At 39.3% G+C, this 23775-nt stretch overlaps 2 protein-coding genes across 5 annotated transcripts in view; one reads left to right on the forward strand and one right to left on the reverse strand.

The window, feature by feature from the left end:
* Nucleotides 1-4466, reverse strand: part of NSUN2 (NOP2/Sun RNA methyltransferase 2) — a 20099-nt gene extending 15633 nt beyond the window's left edge. Inside the window, exons 1-6 of the mRNA XM_023921810.2 lie at nt 4279-4466; nt 4040-4197; nt 3743-3847; nt 3531-3636; nt 2870-2941; nt 220-304 (exon numbers count right to left, since the gene is read on the reverse strand). Of these exons, the coding sequence (XP_023777578.2) occupies nt 220-304; nt 2870-2941; nt 3531-3636; nt 3743-3847; nt 4040-4197; nt 4279-4365 (613 nt within the window). The 5' untranslated portion in view covers nt 4366-4466. The remainder of the gene's footprint in view (nt 1-219; nt 305-2869; nt 2942-3530; nt 3637-3742; nt 3848-4039; nt 4198-4278) is intronic.
* On the forward strand, nt 4459-17427 carry SRD5A1 (steroid 5 alpha-reductase 1). Of its 4 annotated transcripts, none has more exons than XM_086900096.1 (6): nt 4470-4966; nt 7026-7192; nt 10266-10367; nt 12523-12673; nt 14086-14143; nt 14814-17427. In XM_086900096.1, exons 1-5 carry the CDS (start codon nt 4641-4643, stop codon nt 14108-14110), a joined length of 771 nt encoding a protein of 256 aa, XP_086756222.1. In that variant the 5' UTR covers nt 4470-4640; the 3' UTR covers nt 14111-14143; nt 14814-17427. The 4 variants fall into 4 exon arrangements, with proteins under 4 accessions (XP_023777579.2, XP_086756222.1, XP_086756299.1 ...); XM_086900173.1 differs by having other exon boundaries at nt 4546-5004; nt 7091-7192; XM_023921811.2 differs by lacking the exon at nt 14086-14143 and having other exon boundaries at nt 4459-4966.
* The last annotated feature ends 6348 nt before the right edge of the window (nt 17428-23775 follow it).

Consider the following 23775-nt stretch of genomic DNA (forward strand, 5'->3'; position numbering starts at 1 on the left):
AATCTGAACTGTAAAGATACATATAATTCATGTCTGTTTTTCAAGCAAAGGAAGCCCATGAAGTTTCAAATCGAAGACGGGTACCTTTAATCTCATAACAACCCCTTGGTGAATTCAATATGTAGTTAAATGCAGATACTCATCTGTGACATTAAAAACAATCTACTACAAGAAAAAGCAGAAATTCCAAGTCATAAGTTTTTAGTTTTCCAGACTTACTGGGAAAAGGAACGTTCATGTCTGCATGCAACATTTCAATGAGTTGTGCAGTCTTAGATCCAGGAGCAGCACACATATCTAGAATCTACAAACATATGAAAGTTTAAAGAAGTCCTGCCCTGTACCTTTTCAGTACTTGAGAAATTTACTATGTTCTTATTCAAATTAAGTATTTTTGAATCTGGAGAATTATGATTGTTCTGCAGACCAATTTGAAAAAAAAACAAAGTACAATCCTGTTCTTTGTGTGCTTTACCTTTGAAGGTTGAAAATGTAAAAATGACTTTAGTTTATAAGGAACAAAAACATCAACTGAAATAAAATTGGAAAGAGGAACTAGAATACAGATTTGGGGACACGATCCTTTTATCAGTTCACAAACAATTCCAACTTAAGTTATCTGCAACTTCACATATATGCACATATATTAAAGACAAAGTTACATTCAAGAGCAAGTACTACTTTTCTTTAAACTATTAGTAAATCAATCAGAGACAGTAGTTTATATAGATTTTATAAAAATTAATTGTTCTCCCTCTCCACACATTTACATTTCAATGCATAAAATCAGGGCAGTACAGGTCTCCTGCTTCTTTATCTTGGAAGAAGCACTTGGGAGGTGTTTGAACTGCCCTGACGCAGCTGAACATAACAGAAGGAACACAAACACCTAAATTCTAGTCTATTTCTCCCTCCTAATTAATCACTAACTCACCTTGTGATGGAGTCATTGGTAGAGTCACTTTCAGGAGCAAAATAACTGACATCTCACACCATTCTCTTAAGCAAGGAAGCTTAGAGTCTTTCCTCTTGCCTAGTTACAGATTTTCAGAAATATATGTCTATCTCCTGATACACTTTGGCTTCAGTAAAAATTAGCTGAAATTGTGCAACAGGATAAAGGATGGCAACAATCTGCTCAGATCCCCATGCAGGCCCCCAGCACAAACAAGACTAAATCAGAAGAGAGCCCCCAAAGAAACACAAAGAGAGTTCCAGAGAATGTGTGGTAAGTGCTGTCATGCAGCAGTGCTAATGCATCATGAAACACACCCTACAAGACAGTACCAGATCTGCTGTTTAAATTAAGAGATGTGATGCTACTGTTTTCTACTTTCATAGATAATGCAAAAGATAATGAAGAATAAACAAGGCTAAACACACTCTTAAAACTGTCCAGCAAACTGATGGCGGGAGAAAACAGATTAAAAATGAACACAGCTAAGGGGAGGTTTGACAATCATTAATTTTATTCTTGTGGAAGATGGAATCAGCATCTTAGACATGACATACAGAACATGCTGGTTAAACAAAAGTAACCTGTAATTCTGGTCCTGACAAGCAGCTAAGCTAAGGGACTAAGGATCACAAATGGTCCTAAATGACAAGTCAGGACATCATTACACCATTAAACATTTGCTGTTTTGGCACAAGAGAGGATAAAGAACCTAGTCTTAGTCTGATTTATGGAATCTTGCACACATTTCTAGAAAATACTGCAATACTCACCCAAATTAAACATTCAATGTAAAGCCTATATATTGCTAGCTTAGCATATACAATGTATGTGCAAAAATATCCCTACAATTTGTATTTTACATTAAGATGAATGTGTTCAACGCCTGTTCAATTCCAGACAAAAATCAAAATACACCTGTGACACATCAGGACTGAGACTTTCAATTTACTATTCACTTAAAAGAAGTGAGAAGACCTTGCCTCACATAGAACAGTTATAGCTGTCATACACTGGGTTGGGGTGAAAGTAGGACAAAAAAAGGTGAAAAATTATGTATACTAAGTAATGTTAATATAAAAAAAATTGTGTATAAGCTAATCTTTAAAACATATGTTAGAATTTTGATAGATAAAAAATTTTAAGATTCAGCATGAAAATTTAATCAAGAAGAACACAATATGGCTGCTGGAGATAGCAAGGCAACTAGCCCATTAATTTAACAGACTAAGAGTAACCTGACAACCTCGGTCTGCAAACAAGCACAGAGTATGAAAACTCTAAAAACAAAGTGAGATCAGAAAGTTTGCTACCAGATATCCTCATTCATATAGTGTGCCATAAGAAAATACCAAGGGCATTCCTTACACACTTCTGTTAAAGTTAGCACCCTATACTGTTAAGCCACCACCAACAGCATGTTTCAGCTCTCCCAAAATATTTAATCTAACAGATTATTCATAGAGTAGAACTTTTCAGCTTCTTCAAAAGGCATAGAGGAGTGAAATCTACAAGGCAGGGAATATGATCAATTGCATCTTGAAAACTACATCTGTTCACAGTGTGATGGAGAGAGGAAGTTAAAAACAGTTACCTTACTTTAAGAGCAAGTTGTAACAAGAAAACATAACTCAGATGCAGCTAAACACATTTATACATTGAAAATAAGACTATACAACTGCCTAAAATTGAAGGGTTTTTTCAAGGTATTACAACTGAAAAGCAGATGTTCCTCTGACAGTGTGTTTGTGATCTGAACACTAGTTGAGTCCTGCTGTTGATGTGCAGAAAGCATAAAATGTACCAACACGAAACAGAACCATGTATCAGCCTTGATACTGCTCTTGTGATTTGTAGTTCACTTAAGGTAAGTTCCGGGAACAAACTTCAGTACACATTATATTCTAGGCTTACCTTATGATGAGGGCTAACATTAAGCAGTAGAGGTGGAATCATACTAACAGCCTCCTGACGACTGATATTTCCCTTGAAAGGAAAAAAGAAATTAAATGTGTTTTTATTCCATGAAAGAATGCATTTCTTCTGCAACAAAACTTTTAAATTGTTACATAGTAAAATAACAAAGCAGTCAGAAATACACTCTATAAATTTAGGATTAAATTCCGTTAGCATTAAAAAAAAAATCACAGTATTTCACCCAATTGTAATTTCCTAATAGTTGTTTATTTATCCAGTGGCATTAATTCTGTAGTTTCTGCTCAAGAGAGAGGAGAAAGTGGCTCTAATCAAGTGACAAACATCCATCACTTAAGTGTTATCATGCACATGCATGCACTTTTTACCACATTTTGTTTCTAACAGCAACTGATTATTTTACAAGGACTCATTTGAACATCCCCAAGCAACAACAAAAATGCAATTAAGTTTAGGCAAATATTTGTAGCTGCAGTTATGCACCAGAATCACTGGATGCATCACTGCCAGCTGCAACACAAAATCCAGACTCTTCTGAGCTACTGAACTTCTGAAAGAAGTTTCATCTTTCATAATGTATTTCAGTAAAACATTGCTCAGGATATGCCAGAAAAAAAATCAAGATCTATCCAAAACTTACACATTCCGTCTCGCTAACCAGAAACTGATGAAACTTTTCCAGTTGTGGGGACTTGCGTAAGATTTTTCTACTCAAGTTAGTGTGCCAGGCTAACTCTTCAGGATACCTGATGGGAAAGAGATGAGAAAAGAACAGAAACAGAAGAAAGAGACCGATGAGCTAGGCTGGTTCGTGCAGGAACATGCAGAATGCCTTGTCTCCAGATCACTCACCAGCTCAGCAACTGCGGCATCTCGACTTTTTGGCCATCCACCTCCAGGTCCTGCAGCTCTCGGAAGTACTTTTCCTTCAAGCAGTGGAGAATCTCTTTGGCGTGGCTACATACGAGAAATACCCGGTGGGACACCGGACGGAGAATCACAGAATCATAGAATGGTTCGGGTTGGAAGGAGCCTTAAAAATCGCGTAATTCCACCCCTCTGCCGTGGGCGGGACACCTCCCCCTGTGCCAGGTGGCTCTGACAGCCGCTGTCCGGAGCGCGGCCCCACGGGAGCCCCAGCCCGTGTACCTGCGGTAGCCGGTGATGCGCAGCGTGGCGGGAAGAGGCTCCCGCAGCGCCGCCATGAACGCGTCCCACTCTCCGGCGGGCACGATGCCCAGCTCCCGGTAGTACCGCTCGAACAGCTCGTTCTCCTTCACGATCTCGGGGTAGCCGCCGGCCCAGCCCTGAAGAAAAGCGCCGCCGCCGTCAGCCCGGCGGCCCCAGCGCTCCCCGCCCCGCTTTACCTGCCCCAGCCAGGCTCTCACCGCCTGGTCCCCGCCGCCGGCTCCGCCGCCCCGCTCCTGCCGCTGCTGCTGCTGCTGCCGCCGGCGGTCCCGCGCCCTGCGGCCCATGGCAGCTAGAAGGCGGCCGAGCCGCGCCACCAGCCCCACCGTAAGAAAAATTGGCCGCTCCGGCTTCGCCTCCGCTCTCAACCGGACGGAGGTACCGCGCGCCTACCGCGTGCACCCGACGCGCACGCGCGAGCCCGCCTTCCCCCGGCGCTGCTTCCCGGCGGAACTTCCCGAGCGCCCGGCCCGGCCTGGCCCCACCCACAACGAGCGGGTGGAGGCGGTCACGCCCCCGACGGCCACTGGCGGTGCCAGATGAAGCGAGGCTGTAGAGGGGAATGGGGTTTGCTGGTGATGGCGGCGTGTGCGCGCTGTGGCTCCGGGCTGAGGGCCCCGAGGAGCGGCGGCTGCTGGAGCTCTTCTCCTACGGGCTGATGGCCCTGGGTGCCGCCTCCGCCCTGCTGCTCTGCTTCATCCCCATGCCCTACGGCCGGTACTCCTCGCGGCGTTTCGGCTGCCTGGTGCCCGCCCGCCCCGCCTGGGCGCTGCAGGAGCTGCCCTCCCTCCTCGTCCCGCTCGGGCTCGCCGCCTGTGGCGGGGCAGTCGCGACCGCCCGGCCCAACCGCGTCCTGCTGGGCTGTTTCCTCCTGCACTACGCGCACAGGTGCGGGGTCGGGCGGGCTGCGCTGCCTGCGGGCACAGGTGGGGGTTCTCTGCCATGCTGGGGGCACGAGAAGGTATCGGTATTTATAAAGATACCTGGTTGCTGCTTGCCGTCTGAAGGGGTTGAGGTTCTATTAATTAGCGTTTGTTACTTAATGTAATAGTCGCTAACTATTCTCTTCTATAGTAAAAAATATATAAAAAATATATATAAAGTATAGTATATAAGACTATACCTCTTCTGCTTCGCTACATTAAGGTATGTTCTGTGTTGTTATGGTAGCTGGGTAAATAGCCGTGGCGATGAGGTGCTGGCTGTCTTGTGCGTACTGTGCTGTGCACTGCGATGCTCCGGCGTGCATACGGAGGGCTTGGCAATCCCTGTGCTGCTGCTGTGTCTCTCGGTGATTCCCAATTCAGAAGTGGATTGACCAGGCTGTCTTAAGGTCACACTATTACAACAAGGGAAGTTCAGCACACTGTACCGATATAATCTTGATGTTGCGAAGCAATAACTATTTTTCAATTATATTGCTCAACATTGTCTTTCAACATAGCGTTTATAGCAGGAGTTGGACTGGATGAGCCTTGTGTGTTTCCTCCAGCTTAGCATATTCAATGATTCATTAAAATACTGGCAGAGCTGAGGCTGAGTGCCCTGTGTTGCCAGGTAGTTAACAGTATTCAGACATTTTGTAAAAATACTTGGAGAAGGCAGCTTAGCTGGAGGGAGTCCAGGTGTGATCTTGCTGTTCCCTTCACATAATGGACAGTAGCTACTGGTCATACTCCATAAGTAAATTTGCTAGCAAGACAGGATGGATAGATTTATCAGGTTTATTTTAAGCCACTTGTGTGGCTGATACATTATTTTCTGGTCCTTATTGAGAAAAGCTCTTGATTTTGACCAAGTTTATTCCATACCCTTGTGGTGGGGAGGTATAGGCTATGTGGTTGACCTGGAGGCTGCCATTGAAAACCTGGAATTGTGTCTTTGCTTCTCCTTTTTCTATTCTTAAGCATAAAGATATTAGCTTTCACATAGGATCTTAATTCATCCTTTTTGTCTGGGAATAGCTTGAATATGAGGCAATGGTTTGTACAAAAACTGAGCTGTGCTGCACTTTCTTTTTTTCTAGTTGCTTGTTGCTATTGCCAAACCTAAGGGCCTTTTCTGTAGGTGGACGTAGACTGGAAGAGACCTCTGTTATACAGTTCTGTTTGTTGTAGCATTGCATGCTTTAAATAATCCTGTAATACATTTTTTACTCTTTCTTGTAAGCTGTTAGGGTTGGACTTTGTTTGGAAAGGTTATTTTGAAACAGTCATCCTTGGGTAGATGGAAAACATGTGAAGAATGCTCAGGCTTCAGTGATCCTGCTTCTGTATCGTTATAGATCATAATTAAATAATAGACAATTGGGAGTTGGCTAGCTCCACAAGAAAGAACACAGGAATATTCACCTGCTTTTCTTGTTTAGAGCTAGTTTGTTTACTTCATAGTCTCCCAGGAAAAGCAATCAAGACTCCTTTCCCAAATGGGATGGCAATTGTGGGTTTGTCACATCTTTAGAGGTGTCATAGAGTAGACCAAAATTATCAAGGTGAAGCAATTAATGTTTTGGGTACAGGGTAGGGAGGAAACTGAGGTGAATTAAGTTAATTTCAATTGACTTTCCCCCTGGAAGTGCTGGGGGAATTTGGTGGAGGGATCTTGAGTCCTAGCTCATTTCAGAAAGCTTGATGATACAGCTGAGGATTTAGGAACAAAAATGGACTGTGCTTAATATCCGTTGTCTTTAGTCTTGTCACTACAGTAATTGCTTTGGATACAAAGTTCAAAATTTCTGCCACAGGGGAGAGAAGGCTGATCTTGTAATTCCAATTAGGTAAAAAAAATAATGTTTTAGATGCTAAAGCAAATGCAGCTATCTTTTCTAACAGGCATCAAGGGCTGGTGCTGAGAATTTGAAAGGTAGGGTAGTGTGGACAGTGTTTGGACTTCAAAATTCTTTTTTTGTGGTTAATACAATAAATTTTATTTTCTTTGTTTGCTATAGGGCACTCATCTTTCCTCTTCTGATCCGTGAAGGAAAACCAACACCATTTTTCACTTTTGTTTTAGCGCTTCTGTTCTGTGCTTTCAATGGATACTTGCAGGGCCGAAGCTTAACCACCTATGCAATTTACCCTGCTGGCTGGCTGGGTGATTCACGCTTCATTACAGGTGAGTTAAATCATGTTTAGGAGAACATCAGATGTAATTTTCATCTGTCTTCAAATATATTATTTTTATTGTGATTTTATAGTATCTTCAATGCCATTTTATAAGCCTTCTCATAATTTTCTCATTGGTGTAGCTGGAGGCTTTTTAACCTTTTTTACTTTAGAACTGAGCGGGCACTTCTTTCTGCAGTGCTGGATGATCTGATAGTCATCTTTGCTCTTTAACAGCCAAGTAAATCCAGGTCATATATTTTTTTTCACGTAGAAACTTGAAGCTCTCCATGGAATCAGCAGCATACAGATTTAGAAGAAGCAAGGACTTGCTGTGTAATATGCAGATTAAACTAAAGTAAATTAATTCATTGAGTAAAAAAATCTAGCAAGGATAGCTGCTAACTACTAATTTATCGTGGCAAATGCTACAAGTCATTGGTGTCAGGATATCTATGCTGGATGCACACACAGGCACCAATCCAGCTGCCCATGTAATTGGTGGGTGGTTTTGTCAAATGACAAAACTGGCCCCACAAGGAAGGGGTAGAAGGGTTGATAATTCACTCTCAATTGGGAAGTGATGTTACATTTACACTCGAAGCCATGGGTATGATTAAAAGGCTAAGGTATTTAGTGACAAAGTATTTTATTTACTTTTGTGTTTCCTAGGCATCTACTTTTGCCTACTGTCAAAATTATAGTATCATTTTCTAATGAAATCTTTACAGAACGATCATTGGCATCTGAAGATAAACTGTAATATTTTGCTTCATCAGTCAAAGGAAAAGTACTGGACTGTGTAGGTCCTTGATCTGAGTCAGTACCCTTCTTTTTGTCATTCTGTAGCCAGAGCAAGTTAGTGTTTCTCCTATTTTTTTTCAAACTTTTTACAACAGCAACAAATTTTTTTGGTCTTTATTCCAGTGTTATGGTGGATGACAGTAGAGGACAACTGTGCTAAATACTGTCATGAATATGAGGTTGAAGAAATTTCAGTCTAAGTAGATTCTCTTGCCAAGATTAGGAGGCAGTTCTGTTTGTGTGCTAAAAATAGAGAAATTGAGGTACAGAGGAATGACTTCAGAGGGCACTAGAATATATTTGAAATTTTCTTGGTCATTTCAAACTTCCACTTGCCTGAAATCAGAATCCAGCAAAAAAAAAAATTAAAGGATTTGTTGATCAAAACTGTTGAAGACTGAAGCCAGGCAGGCTTTGTTTTCAGTATCTTAGTCGAAAGATATCTTAATACAGTGCTGTGAATAAATCATGATTAAGGAGCCATAAATCAGTTCTTCCTTACTCAAATATCTTAAAAAAAAATCAAGTTAATAAGACTTGTTGCTTAAGTTTCCTTGGGTTCTTTTGGGGGTGTTTTTGGGTTTTTTTTTTAATTTTCAAGGATTTCTGAAAGATGCAAATGTATAAATGACAATAGTTAGGTTCATCTGCCTTCAGTTATGAATACTTCTGTGTATGAATTAGTTTGTGGTTTTGTTTGCTTTTTTCCCAAATAATACCAGTTTGAAATACATGCTTATATGTATTTCTAGTAGCATTAAACATAAGTGAAGTGTTGCTCCGGTGACTATTGTTAATCAATATAGTGCTTTAAAAAGTTTTTGTGAAAACTAAGAAAGTGGAGGTTCCTGGTATACGTATCAACCACTTTAATGTTCTGCTTCAAATGCAGAACCATGAGCTGCAAAACCAAGAACAACATCATAATCTTTCAGCATGAACCTTACACCTGTATGCCAATAAAGAGCTTGTGAATTTACCAAGAGAGCTGGTGATACTCTCAAGTGGTGACTGCTTACAGACAGGACACTAGCGCTTCTGTGCCTCACCCTTGTGTCTTTTCCTAATCTATCTGCACTTTTAGTTGGAAACTCCTTTCTTCCTTTGCTTGCTTTAGCTTCTTCAAACCCTTTGCAATATGCCATGTCTTTTCTTACTCCTTTAAGTAAGCCCCTATTCAACTACTTCCTTCACATGTTGATGGCTAACTCTTTGGTGCATCAAAACACTTTTTTAGTAGCAGCTCTGCCAAGCAGAACAGCACCTGTAACTCACAAGGTGCAGGTTACAGAACCATCAGCACCTCAACTATTGCACGAAGCTTTTTATCTGGCACGATAAAGTTTTTATTAAGTGCACATGTCACCTCTGCTCTCTTCATACATCAGATCTGAAAAGCACGTATGCATTGTCCATATCTGGATCTAATCTTGTACGCAAGGGATGTGGGTTACCAGTTTTTCTCCTAATATCAATAGATCTGGATGCTCCAGATGATTGTGTCTTGTTGGAAAAACTACTCATAGAATCTGAGATGAGGCACTGGTTAACCTCAAAACAGACCTTATCTATTCCTTATCAGCAGGGAATGCTGCCTTCAAGGGCAGGTAACATAGGTACCATGTTGCTGAGGAATAAAAATAATGAATTTCAAACCTAAATTCCTTTTGATTTATCCCATCATCACAACAACATAAGGATGCAGAATGTGACAGTCTCAATTTCTGTGAAAGGCTGTAATAAATGGCTAAATCATTTTGCTGAATGGCACGAGTAAATGGTATGTTAATTCCTTCACAGTAGTATTCCTTTTATTGCACAGAAATCTGTTGGGGAAATTATGATATGCCATCAGTAAAATAGTAAAAGGATAGTGGGGCTAAGATATGTCCCTCTGGGAAGTTTGAAAATGACTATTTCTTTCAATGTGTAAAATTTTAGCATATTTGTTTTTCTGTGTGGAAGTTAGGAAAACATACATGTTACATCTGCATATATGCACATACATACATTTATATAAGTCTAGCAACATAAGAATAAACTTCATTTTTACAGTGCTATTTCCCTAGTTTCCCTAGGGAGCTGTTTGTACCGTGAGCTCTACTGACTGAAGAGCACCGTGTGGGGCTGGGACTGTACAGTATGTCACCAGAACTGTTTATATGCTGCTTACATTACTACTGCTTTGAGACAATATGCTTAATGTGATATCTGACTCTAGTTTGTTTTCTGAACAAACATGGTACACTAAATATAGTACTTTCAATATTTCTCTTCAGGTTTTTTAGGGTGGTTGATTGGCATGGCCATCAATATTCATTCTGATCATATTCTCAGAAATCTGAGAAAACCAGGGGAAACTGGCTACAAGATACCAAGAGGTAGGTAAAATGGTATAGAAATTAATGCAACAAAAAGAAGTATCTCTCATATAAGAGGTGGAGAGCACTTGGACTGTTCAGACTGGAGAAGAGAAGGCTCAGGGAGATCTTACCAATGTTTATATATACATGATGGGAGAGAACAAAGAAGAGAGAACCAGGCTCTCCTTAGTGGTGCGTAGTGACAGGACCAGAGGCACTGGACACAGAATTCAATCACATAAAATTATATCTAAATTTTTCTGTTTATTTTTTTTTCTTCTCTGTGAGGGTGGTCAAGCACACAGATGTGGAACAGGTTGCCCACAGAGATTGTAGGGAGGCTCAAGACCAGATGAGGCATAGTCCTGGGCAACCTGTTCTGGCTGATCCTGCTTCAACAGTGGTGTTTGGACAAGATTATCTCAAGAGATGCCTTCCAACCTAAAATGATTCTCTGTGAAAATGACCTTCTAAAGTTTGGTGTATTTTAGAGGAAATAGTAATTTATGATAGTAGAGGCAACTGAAAATGACATTTTGCTTTCTACCACAGGAAGTGATTTTATAGTTTGGGAAGCATTTTATTTTTTCCTCTTAAGCCAAGTATTGTAAGGAATCTATTTCATGGTATCATTTGGCTTGTGGAAATCTTTGGGTTTCTTTACCAACATTGGCTATATTTTTAAAAAAGAGTAAAAATGTAACAGCATTGCCCAACTTTTCAGAGAATCAGCAGGTGGGTGGAGAAGAAAGACCTAATTTATCAACTCATTGTGGGGGCAGGAGGGGAATGAAGAAAGTACTCAGCATGTGATCCATCTCATGTCGATTAAATAATCGCAGAATAGCAACAATTTTGAAAAGAGAGAGAGAGGGAAAAGAGGAAAGAAATCCAAATTCATTTGGCTTTATTAATTTTGGCCTTCGTGGGAAAATGGAGAATATGAAAGCCTCCTTGTGGAGGCTGTATTGAGGTGTTAAGGTTTATTGACACTTTTGGAAGCAGACACTCTTCTGGGTATATTAGACTCACTGAGAGCAGAAAGAATATTACCTCTGAATTCTGTGTTCTCACTCTATTTTTTTCTCTGAGTTGTTCCTTTTTCTTCGTTGTTAATTTATTTTACTAAAACTGTAAGAACTAAGATATGTATGATAGGCTGATATTTTTCACCAAGAAGGTGAAAATAATTATAATTTTAATAGATGTAAATTGAAGTGCTTATGTGAAAAATGAATATAAATATACTGTACTATGTTCAGTGTGCAGAAAGGTTCTGAAGGAAATGTGTTATTTGCTGTAAGATCAGGAGGAGCTGGTCTTTCTGATGTTGCTTATCCAGTGCTAGAATTTCACTTTTCTTTTGTCACAAAAGTAGTATAATTAGGGCAAGGTCAAAACATGTCTTTTATTACATTTCCCAAATACTTGGGGGGTTTTTCTGCCAGATACTTTTTTTTTACCATTGCCAAATATAGTTTCTCACTGGTAAAGCACATACTGAGATGTTACAAATTTGTACACCGGCTTTGGAATTAGGGTGAAATTCTTAATTTACAAAATTCCCAGCAGCTGAGTACCAATTGTTTATGCACAATTGTCTATACAATAGATTTAACACAGACTGCCAAATTTTCACTGAGTGTAAGGGTTGAAACAGCAGATCTGATGAGGAATGCAAACAAAAGTGCAACAGCTTTGTAAGCCAGAGAATAAATTTGGAACTTTACTTCATAATAATAGTATTGTTCATAATTAACTTAATTCCTAAAGTACTTAAAGAAATAAAAATTGTAGGCTAACTAACCCTATGAGTATTTTCTGGGACTAAAGGGATGTATGTCTTCTATTTCTACATATTTTAAAAAAGGTTTAGTGTATGATCAAAGAACATGTCATTAAGTTATTATTCACAAAGGCATGTACTTGCTTCTGATGATAATAAATCTACTTTTCTTTCTTTATTTAAAGAGGAAAAATGGAGCTATAAAAGGTCTGTCTTAGAATGACGTCTGAAGTGAACCTTCATAGTACAGCTTGAACTGAAAAACGCTGTCTCCACTGACTTTAAAGATTAAAGACATTGGTGATAGAGCTTCTATTTGGTGTGCAGAAAAGATAACATTGGATGTCTTGATTAAGGTATTTTGAAGTAACTTTGTCCTGCTTTCAGGAGGAATGTTTGAGTATGTCAGTGGAGCCAACTTTTTTGGAGAGATCCTGGAATGGTTTGGGTTTGCCCTTGCCTGCTACACCATTGAAAGCCTTGCATTTGCGTTGTGTACTCTCTTCATCCTGGGTTCAAGAGCAAGACAACACCACAAGTAAGCGTTCCTGCCTTGTAATTTCTGTTGTCTCTATTCCACACAGCATTTCTGTTTCACAAATTATGCCTCATCCTATAGGGATGCTGCAGAGCAAGTCTTGTGAAAGAGACTGCTGCTCTAGAGCAGAATATGATAGAGAATACTCTGAGAAGATTAAGTACTGCAGAATTTCAGCAGAATAATACAGAGCATAAACACAGTGCAACAAGGTGCTCAAAATTTTGTTTAAATGAAGGTAGTTCATCCTGGATCTGTAAAGATTATAGACAAGTTTAGCAATATTGTCTTAATTAATCAAATACTACACTTTCCCTTCTCAAACTTGTTTCTGTATTATTATAATTTTGAAAATCACCCAAGCTGTCTTTAACAGGCACACTTTATAGTCATGTCTGTATCATATTGACTGTAATCAGTTGTATGGACATTATGAAAGCAGTTCTGGAGATTATATTTAATGAAATCTCTGCTCCAAACATTCTGACTGCTCATGTACTGTATTTATAATGTGGCTTTCCTGCTAACAAGAAGGACAGTTTGAGGAGACTTGTTTCCTGAAAGGACTTCATTAAGGAATAGCCTGCTTAAAAGAATTTGAACATGTTGATTTTATTTTGGTTATTTTCAGTTTCCTGTTTTGGTTCTCGTGTTGAAACTTAGGGGCATAAGAAGAAATAAACATGAATTTAAGGAGAAAATGTTTTAAAAAAAAAAATACTGACCATCTGTGAGGGCAGCCATGTTTATGTTTAGTGGCATCATGAAAACCTCCATATAGAGAGGTTTTCCTGCCCCTTGTTTATAGGATGTTCCGGGTCTGTATTATCCTCCTACTGAACAAGTATCCTAACCTGTTGCCTATAACCATCTCTTCCTGTTTTATCATCTCCTATTAGTGAGCAGAGTTGGAGAGTATCTTAAGTTGGGAGGAGCATTTGAAGGTTGTCCAGTCAACTGGTGTGGCTGCTCCAGCCAGGGCAAACCACAAGGCTCTGCCCAGTTGACCAGGGCTCATCCAAATGAGTTCTAAGTGTCTCCTCCTTGCCAGATGAAGCAAGGACAGATTCTCCTGCTTCTCCTTGTATATTACATTCTTCAGGCTCAAATTCCATGGTTGGTTTCCATCAATCTTAAGCCTTGGTGGCATTCTTTCAGAATATAAAGAAAAACTAAATGTTAACAGAAGCTTTTTAGACTAAAGGGAAAATGCATGAAAATGGAAGAGGGGTACAGGAAAAAAACTCCAAGCAATTAAAAATAGCAAATCCATGTAAGTGAAGGAGCATGTTAGTGTAGTTTGTTTATTTGAAAAACTTAGAATAAATGACTGAAATAGGTAAATAGGGTAATAACTGTATTCCCTAGATGCAGGTTATCGTGCATTGCATGTTTTGTTCTGTTTATTCCAGCTTTGATCTTGCAATTAGCTGTTGATATTATGAATATCTGCACCTTCGAGGAGCCCAGGTGAACTTGGTTCTTTTATTTCAGAGAAGCAGAAGAACAAATATTCAAAAACGGGAGTAAATATGCTAGTTAAGGAAAGTGAAAACAAATAATATCTGATAGTGCTCTGCATTTTTTTTTAATTGTCTGAATTTGAAACTAGTGATGGTCTTTAAGGGGTGTTAGCAATAAGGCAAGTTCAGTGTTTGTCATGTTCAGTTTGATTACCCAAATTCTAACTTCAGCCAAAGATGTTTCTATGCAGAATTTGACTCTCAGTCCAGTGTGTGAAGTATCCCTTGCTTCCATGTGAAGTCATTATGCAATGACATGTTTTTGATTTAATTTTTCTCCCTCTAATTCTAAAATGTGTAAATACTCAGGATATGTAACAATATACATTTTGAAAGAATGGGTTATTCCTTCCCTGACATATGTCACCACATCTGTTGGTTTGATTTCCCATTGCTGGCAGCTGTAACTTAGTTTTGTTATATTTGGTGATTAGATGTCATTAGGGTGAGTGCACTAAATGCTATTTTTCTATCCAGAGTAGGTTCTAAAAGTATTTTTTTTTGTTTGTAGACAAAAACGTGTATGGATTAAATTAAACACATTGTACAATTATTTAATTTTCTCAAGAATGTTTTGAAGAGTCTATACTCATCAGATTTCTTTCTTTGTTTTTCAGATGGTATCTTGAGAAATTTGAAGACTATCCAAAGGACAGAAAAATTGTCATCCCATTTTTGTACTGAGCTGTGCTTTTAACACTTTGAGAGGGATGGCTTTTAGTAACAACCAACATTTTACCAATACTGACAGGCTAGTAACACACTCAGATCATCACTATGACAAAGCCTTTCTATCACTGCTACTATTACTTACTGCTTTTTCCTCTTAATGGTAACCCGGAAATCTGATGAATAGGGTGAATAGGAACAGAAGTGCTTTTCCAGCAATGAAACACCTTTAAAAATACATTAGGCAATGAGTCTGAATTTGTATTGTGGGAAGCATTGTGCACAACTTGTGATACTTCTTTTTCTGCCTCTGAGGGCTTCTGCTGTTTCCACTCAATGTAGCCAAGATGAACTGAGGACTGTGCTGTGAGCTCAGCCACCCTCTGCAGTCTGCATCCAGACTGCAGCCTTGATGGTGTGTTCTGTCTACATATACAAATAGGGTTAATTTTATTTTTTTTCCCTGCCTTACTAATCCTTTCATTTCCCCCACCTGCATCTCCAGAAGAGCTAGTGATTTAGACCAAGGAATTAGATGAATACAGATGCTTTTAGCTGAGAGGCAGTGTTTTCCCTTCTCTTTGCACTCTTACAAATATAGGGACACTGTATAGACAATATTTAATGATATTTACATAAAAGTTGTACTGCTACTAGATTAATATTGTCATCTACCTCTTAAAATTTATAGCAATCTCAAGATGCAGTATGTGTCTTCTTACTCTAAGCTGGTTTTGGAAGTCTACTTAAGATACTTAGGCCAATCTAGCATTGTTAACAATTGTGTAATGTTTTCTACCTTACCTTATAAAAAACCCTTGAGATTTAAAATTTTTTTTTAACTATGCTGTTTTAAAAAAATGAAGTGTCTTCCTTCATCTGTGCTAACATTCTAGATGATTTTATATTCTAATATTCTGGAGCCTTGTGTCAGTTCTCATACCCTATCTTTTACTCACAAAGGACTCCGGAGTGGTTTCAAGAACATGATGGGATCCCAAGCGTACATATTTTCAAGTTAACGGTGTTTTTTGCATGATTGTAATAATAAAGAATCTTTTAGAATTACTGACACCAAAAAAAAAACCTGAAACAACTCAAGGAAAAACTAAAAGAAAAAAATCCAATGAAGCCCCCAAGTCAACAACCAAATTCCAATAATTAAAAGAATTAAAAAAACAAACAAATGTACACTAAAAAAGCTTTCCACAAAACCCCAAATCTCTGCTGCTAATATAATATGAAAACAAATGGAATTCAAACTTTTGCCAAGTGTCATCTACTCTGTTTTTGTACTATTATGTTGGGTTGTGTTCTTCAAAACAAATTAGTAACATAATTTTGCCAGATGCTAAGAAAGTAAGCTTTCTTTTTACTTTTTTGCAGTAAGATTTGTTTTGATGAACAGTCATGATGCTCGCTAGAGAGAGAGGATGGTGAAGAGTGTGATTTACTCCTCAATGCTAAAATGGATAAAAGCTCAATAGGATCACTTAAAACATATTCTGAAGATAATTTTAGAATCTTAGTCTTAAATATCAGGATATTTCCAAATCCTGACATTTCTGCAGCATTTTTTAAAATCTTCCTTTCTAAATGTACCTATCAAAATCTCTTTCAATAGAAAAAAATATATGATTCGAAAACCACTATCTACCCAAGGTGTTTAAGCACTTATATAGTTTATGGTGAATTAATATCTTTTTTGGGTTTGTGTGGCCAGATTTTGGTGGTGGGGTCTACAGGGGTGGCTTCTGTAAGAAGCTGCTAGAAGCTTCTGCCATGTCTGGCCAATGCCAGATTGTCCCAGGGCCATCCTCCCCCTGACCAAGGCTGAGCCCATCAGGAAGGACAGTGATGTCTTTGTAATAACATATTTAAAGAACAAAAAAAAGATGTGGGCAGAGCAATATCTATGCAGACAAGTTGAGGAGTGGGAGGAAGTGCTTCCAGTGCTGGAGCTGAGATTTCCATGCTGGAGCTGTGCCCCTGCAGCCCATGAAAGACCATAGGGATGCAGAGATCCACCTGCAGCCTGTGGAGGATCCTCGTGCTGGAGCAGGTGCTGCCTGAGATGAGGCTGTGAACCCATGGAAAGCCTGTGCTGGAGCAGGGTTGTGACAAGGGTTTTTGGAGAGAGGAGCCCATGCTAGGGCAGGTTTCATTGTGACCCTGTGGGGGACCCATACTGGAGCAGGCTGTGGCTGAATGGCTGTACCCTGTGGAAGAGCAATCCTTGTCGGAGAAGTTATGAGAAACTGTTGCCCACAGGACGGACTCAGATTGGAGAAGTTCATAGAGAACTGTCACCCATGGGAGGAAGCCCATATTGGAGCAGGGGAAGGCCTCCTCTGCTTGAGTAGCAGGAGAAACCACAGGTGATAAACTGAACATAGCCCCCATTCCCTGTCTCCCTGAACTGCCCTGTGGGAGGAGGTAGAGTTTGGAGGTGGAGGGAGGGTGTTTTTAAGATGTCTTTTACTTTTCATTATCCTGATCTGATTTAGTTCTCGTTTAATAGGACTACTATAATTCAGTAATAAATTCAGTTAATATCCCAAATTTGAGTCTGTTTTTTCTGTGGTGATATATTATGAGTGATCTCTCCTGGTCCTTATCTCAACCCATGAAGCTTAGGCCTTTTCTTCCCCCTGTCCAGTTGTGGAGAGGAGTGACAGAGTGGCTTTGGTGTACACCTGGCATTCAGCCAGGGTCAGCCCACCAAAATATCTTATATCTTCAGGGATATTTGTTTAAAAATCACTAATGGGATAACCTACCAGTAAAAAAACATATTATGCAGCACTTTAGTCTATAATCTATCACTTCTTTATTTTTTTTTCTGTGCCTTTTTAGAAAAGGCAAATAATTTTTTAACACTAAACAGTGAAAGAAAGGTCAGTGTTTATTACATCTCTATGTTCAAGAGCTGTAGCTCTCTAGTCAGTAGTCTTTTATCATAGTTTTCAGAAAATTTGAACAGATGCCTTGATTTTGCTCTGCTACTATGATAATAAATATTTATCTTGCCTAAAAGTTCAGTTAGTTTGTCCACATAATGTTAATTTATAGTTTGCCTACAGTGGGATAGGATCTGAAGTGGGATGGTCTGACAGCTTATCCCTGTTCTCTCTCTTGTTACAGAAAAAGAAGAGCTAAGGTCTGTGGGCTGTGAATGTCAGCATGTTTAGAAATTTTAGCTAATTGGATTCATAAAAAAAAAAACCCAAACCCAAGCCAGAACGTTTTGTTCTTTGTCTGATTATATTTTATACTCTCATTATACTTCTAGAGCTTTCCCTAACTAAAGTACAGATTTTATTTGAGGCAGTTCTTAGAGTGCAGGTCTTAGGAGGAACAGCTGCAAGAGCTGGGACTGTTTAGCCTGGAGAAAAGGAGGCCCAGGGAGAATATTACTACTCTCTACAACTGCCTGAAAAGAAGTTGTAGTCAGGTGGGAGTTCATCTCATCTCTCAGGTAACACGTGATAGAATGAGATGAAATGGCCTCATGTTGTGCCAGAGGAGGTTCAGATTGGCTATTATGAAAAATTTCTTCACTGAAAGGATTGTCAAGCCCTGGAACAGGCTGCCTGGGGAAGTGGTGGAGTTACCATCCTTCAAGGTATTTAAAAGACATGTAGTGGTGGCACTGAGGGAGATGGTTTAGTGGTAGACTTGGTTAGTGCTGGGTTAACAGTTGGACTCAATGAACTCTGAGGTCTTTTCCAACCTAAATGACTCCATGATTCCTACATTTTAAGACCCAAGTACATTGGTGAAAGTGTATGATCAACTTGGTCAAATGCTAGAATTGCCTTTTGTTTAAACAATATCCTACATATTTGTCACACTTCACTTGTGACCCCTTTCCTTTTCAGTAGCTCTGACAGATTTTTCTGTTGGAAAATATCTAATACTGAAACATTTTTCTCAAAAATATGTAATGTGAAAATGAACTCTGTTCTGCCCATTCAAGAGGGAGAAAACATGCATAGTTGCTATTTGGTATAATATCTGTAGCTATATTTAATAGAGATACTTCTAGTCAGATTGATACATTTTTCCCCCAAATCCCTTACTAATAAAACATGATTTGTGGTGTCTTGCTTGAATATTTCTTTTTTTTAAACTTTTTTTCTGTTAGTAATTGTTGCAGCCTGGGTAGTGGTCTGGGTGCCATGACCTTCCCAGAGAAGCATCCGTGGAAGGACACACTCAGGCACATGGTCAATCCCTGCCCTGACAAGAGTGGTCTCAGCTCTGAGCCCTAGAAAGGGCTGTTGAGTGATTGTAGCTCTTTGAGTGACACAGCAGAGAAGAGATGGAGCCTTCATATGGAGTTCCTCAGGAGGCTTTATTCAGCTTCTTCCTTGGAGGGGTCCAGGGACAAAGAGCCTGGGAGTCAGAGCGAGTAGGGGTTTATATAGGAGGATTAGGACTAGGCAACTGAAGGTTCAGGGGCGGAGCAAAGGGGAAGGACCAATGGGATACATAGAATCTGCATGGGCTGCACAAAATTTGCATGGGCTGCAAGGCATGCTGGGGGGTGACTCCTTTCTGCTTGTCACAAGTGAAGGCTATTACCTAGGGTTTCTAGCCCTGGGGAGAGTGTGGCAAACTGGTGCATAAGGGCCTTCTCTCCAGAGGAGAGGGGTTACATTGTTGGCCAACTCAGTGGTCTCCACAGCTCCTCCTTCTTTATTTATTAAATAAGCTTCCCCAACAGCCTTTTTTAAACCATGTAAAAAACATAATTAACACAATAAAAATAACCAAAAAGACCCATAAAAGATTATTGAGAAAAGGGGCAATCCAGGCTCCCAGTTGGAATTGTCCAAAAAGGTTTGTAAACCACTCAGGGTCTTTCTCAGTCTGAATCTCCTGGATGTCCTCTTTTAGCAATTGGACACTCATTGAGATTGATTTGTTGATATATTTTATATATTAGTGAAGGCCTGTCTGCACAAACCAGTCTTTGAAATAAGTTGTGATATTAAAGACTAAAGTCCTTGAAACCTTCCTGCAGAAGAGAGAGTAAAGCAAAACAATATCATTGTGTATAAGAGAAAGAATGTAAACCTGTGTGTATTAGCCAATAGTAATTTGCTTAGCCCGCAGACCCTGTAGAACCCTATAAAAGGTGTGTTAATAATAGAAATAAATGGCGTTCACATTTACCTCTGTGAAGGGTGGCGAATAGGTGGCTGTCTCTCAATATCTGCCCTGCAGGCAGGGGGGCTTCGGTGGGTCCACGCACAGTGGGACGAAGCCTTGGACTGAGGTTGGTGGAGTGGATCTGAGTGCAGATAGATGCTGCCTTGGATCAGTACCAGATAGGTGGCCCGCAAATAAAGGGGGGCGAGTCACTGGGGGAGTCCGAGGGGCGGGGGCGTTGTAGAGGGGTTGCGACCTTCCCCCCCATTGTTTGCCGCTAGCATGGATGTGGAATTTGTGGTGGCGAAGAAACTGCTTCTTAGCATTCTCGTTAAGTGAGGCAAAGCAGCCCGGGAAAAAGACCTGGATATGCTCATTATATGGGCTAATTGTTATGGGCATTTGGCAGTGCCCTCACTGCTCTTTGGAGTGAAGGAACGGACGGAAATAACAGCTCTGATATGGGAAACAGCAATTATGGAAAAGAGCAAGGACACTGTGTCTCTCAGTCGAACTTTGTAGATTGTAATTAATACCTTAAAAAACAGAAAAGCGAGATATGCTGAGGCTGTGAGCCCCGTAATTCTACATGCATCACAGCGGCAGATGCCTTTACCTCCCACTGCTGGGCAAGCATTCCTATCTATGCTGCCCTTGGAGAGAGGGAGGGAGAGTCAGAGAGAAGAAAATAACGAGGAAGAAGTTCCTCAGCGAACGCTGAAACAATGAACAGAATCTGTTCAGTTATGGCAGGATGTGATACATCCGGAACTACTTGCTTCACTTTTGGAGCCACTTTTAACACTACAATCTTACTTAAGTTCCAGCTTTACTACCCTGGAAGAAAAGAAGCCAAATTTAGATTGGTTTCCACCCGAACCAGCGGGACATGGGGGAGCACTGAGGTGTGCACAGAGAGCGGGGGCACCCTCAGGGTAGAAGCAGTGCAAGAAAAGTTCTAAGGCTATGCTGAACAATGACAGAAGCAGTTGAGCAGAAACAGGTGGCTCAGACAGCTTCAAAGAGAGACAAAACAGCCAAAAAATCGCGAACTATATAGTATCTAGTTCAAACTTCATCACTGTAATTAAAAGTTGGTAAGTTGCAATGGTCACTGTTGTTAGCACCAGGCCATGAGAGACTTTTCGTGCAACATCGCCTGCTTTTGTAAAATCGTGCCCTTTTTCCTCTATCTGCAAACAATGAGAGGGAAATTGAGAGAAACAACTGCATTTGTTAAAGTTAACTTTGTGAGGTTTTTTTTTTCCCTTCTCTCTGTTTTTCCTCTCTGCGAGAGTATGTGGAGAATGTGAAGAAAGATAACAGCAGAGCTGCAGCAGCAGCAGGGCGAGCAGTCCACCCCCCTGCTCCCTCTCTAAGAAAAAACACCAGGATAGTACCCAGTTTGTTAAAAAGTCATGATTCATTGGTTTTTTAAAATGTTTTTATATACCCTTTTAGAGTTAATTTTGTATTTTAAGTAATTATGAGTTTATGCAGTTGCAGTTTTTAGAGTTTTACTAGAGAAATTATTATGATTCTTTGAAAGTTTAAAAAAAAAAAAAGTTTAAGGTGAATATTAACAGAAGTTACCTTTCAATAATTAGTTTTAAAACCTAAGGTTAAAAAATATGGTGTGATTTACAGCTACTAGGAAAACCTTCCAATTAATGTTATCTACAGAAGAGATTTGTGGTTTAAGAAATAATCAGTTAAGAGAACTTTACTGTACAAGACAAAGTTAAGTTATAGCATATATTAGCTATTTGCTTGTTTTTTCCATAATTTGAATAAGGTTATTTCAATGTGAGTCCTTTTGTTATATAAAACACATATAACTGGATATATACCAATTTGGATTTTGGATTTTAGTTTAGGAATTGGACTTTATGTTTCTGAAAAGTGCTACAAAAGCTAAATGGCAACTTGCCAAATCCTGTGTTGTTGCGATTTTTCTCTAGAAAAACTGCACTTTAAAATCCTAACCAATTTAGGCATATACTAGGCAAATTCCTATTATGAATAAGTATTTTTAGTAACATTTGCGGTTATTGTGGGTTATTCTCAAAGCTAGATGACATAGAATTGTGATGTATTTGTTACATTTTTATAATCTTTATAGTGAATCCATGTCATTGTTATATTGTGTTTAAAAGGTATATATCAAACTTTTAGCTGCTTTTTGTAGTAACAGAATAAGATTAAGTCATGTTTTTATTTAGTATAAATTAAGTGTTAATAGAATTAAGAACAGTCAAGTTTTATTATGTTTAGGCTTGAATGTTTTTAAGTTAAGTTTTCTAACTTAGATATTCTTTTAAGGTTAAGTTTTGTTATTTCCTTTTGTCATAAATAATTATTGTTGGGTTTAAATATTGTTTAATTTAAATTGTTTTATGTTTTATTGGAGACACTTGTCTAAACTGCAAAGAATGGTTATTTTCCTAGAGAGAGGAAGACAGCCACAACTGAAACATCTGTGACAGAACGCTGATGAATACCTGCTTGTGGATAGAAGTGAATGCAGTCTGTGACACCCTCAACTTCATTGGGAGTTCTATTGTTTGTTGCAATCTCTGCAGTTTTGTTTTTCATAGGTTTCTTATTTTTCAGTGTTTCCAGAATTTTAAGAAAATGTACCATTGCTGAGGGTCAGCTGCCATGGGAGAGGCTTCAGATTAAACCAACTGCTGCATGGTTTAATTGGTCTGGTACCTAAGGCTTCTGATCATTTGATTTGTACAAATGCATTTCAACAGTTTGCTGTGCTGTAAGCATCTCATAGCTGCTAATATTGAGAACTTTGTTTTAGAAATATGTTAAAAGGCATCTTTCCAGTTTAAAGACTAGGCCCTGGCCAAGCCTTGACTTTACCTGGATGGAATGTTTGCCAACAGATCCAGATGTTTTCTGTACCAAATCAGTATTTGAGTCACTTTTTGACTCATCAATTTGACCCTATTAATATGACAGCTGGACCAATTTTGAAGTGGGCTTGGAGAATCATTTCCGGAGGTGGTTATCCAATCCTTCACTGATATTTTTTTTTGTTCCTGTTTGTTTGCTAACTATGGGATGCTGGTGCAGTGTTTTAGTAATTAATAATAGTAGTTTTATATTACATATGTTATTAATAATGTTTATAATTTGATTGATTTTTAACTGTTATAGGTTCTTATTCATTGTGTATATGGTTTTGTGTTGATGCTGATATTTATAACAGAAGTACATGTCATTTTTATTTTTTAAAAAAAAACAACAAACCATAACGGGGGAAATTGATGCCCTAAAAGCATTTGATTAGTGTAATTCATTAACTTCAAGGGGAGAAGTGTCTGTATTTTGTTGGCAGGTTCAAAAAGGTCACCTGTTCATCTGACCAGACTGTGTGACTCTGAACACACGAGATCCAGTGAACAGAGAAGTCATCACACAGCCTTGGTACTTCAGACGTGGATCAGAAGTGGACATGTCAGGACACAGTTGTGTCTGAACACTACACAGAGTTTACCAACAGAAATTTTATGTTGTTATTATGATCTTGTGTCTCTACCAATTTTTTCAGTTATCTTCTGTTTTAAGATTTAGAAGAATGTGAAGAACAACCTGAACATCAAAGCCCTCAGTCACTGATCAGCTGCCAGCTGACATCACGGGAGCAGTGAACGTTCCAAGACTGAATCATGTTAAATCATAGTCTGTTTGTGAGGGAAATTCTGTAGAAGATCTAAGAAAAGTGTAGAGACTCCATCT

The sequence above is a fragment of the Cyanistes caeruleus genome, chromosome 1 (assembly GCF_971803275.1).
Source record: "Cyanistes caeruleus chromosome 1, bCyaCae1.hap1.1, whole genome shotgun sequence".
NCBI lineage: Eukaryota > Metazoa > Chordata > Aves > Passeriformes > Paridae > Cyanistes > Cyanistes caeruleus.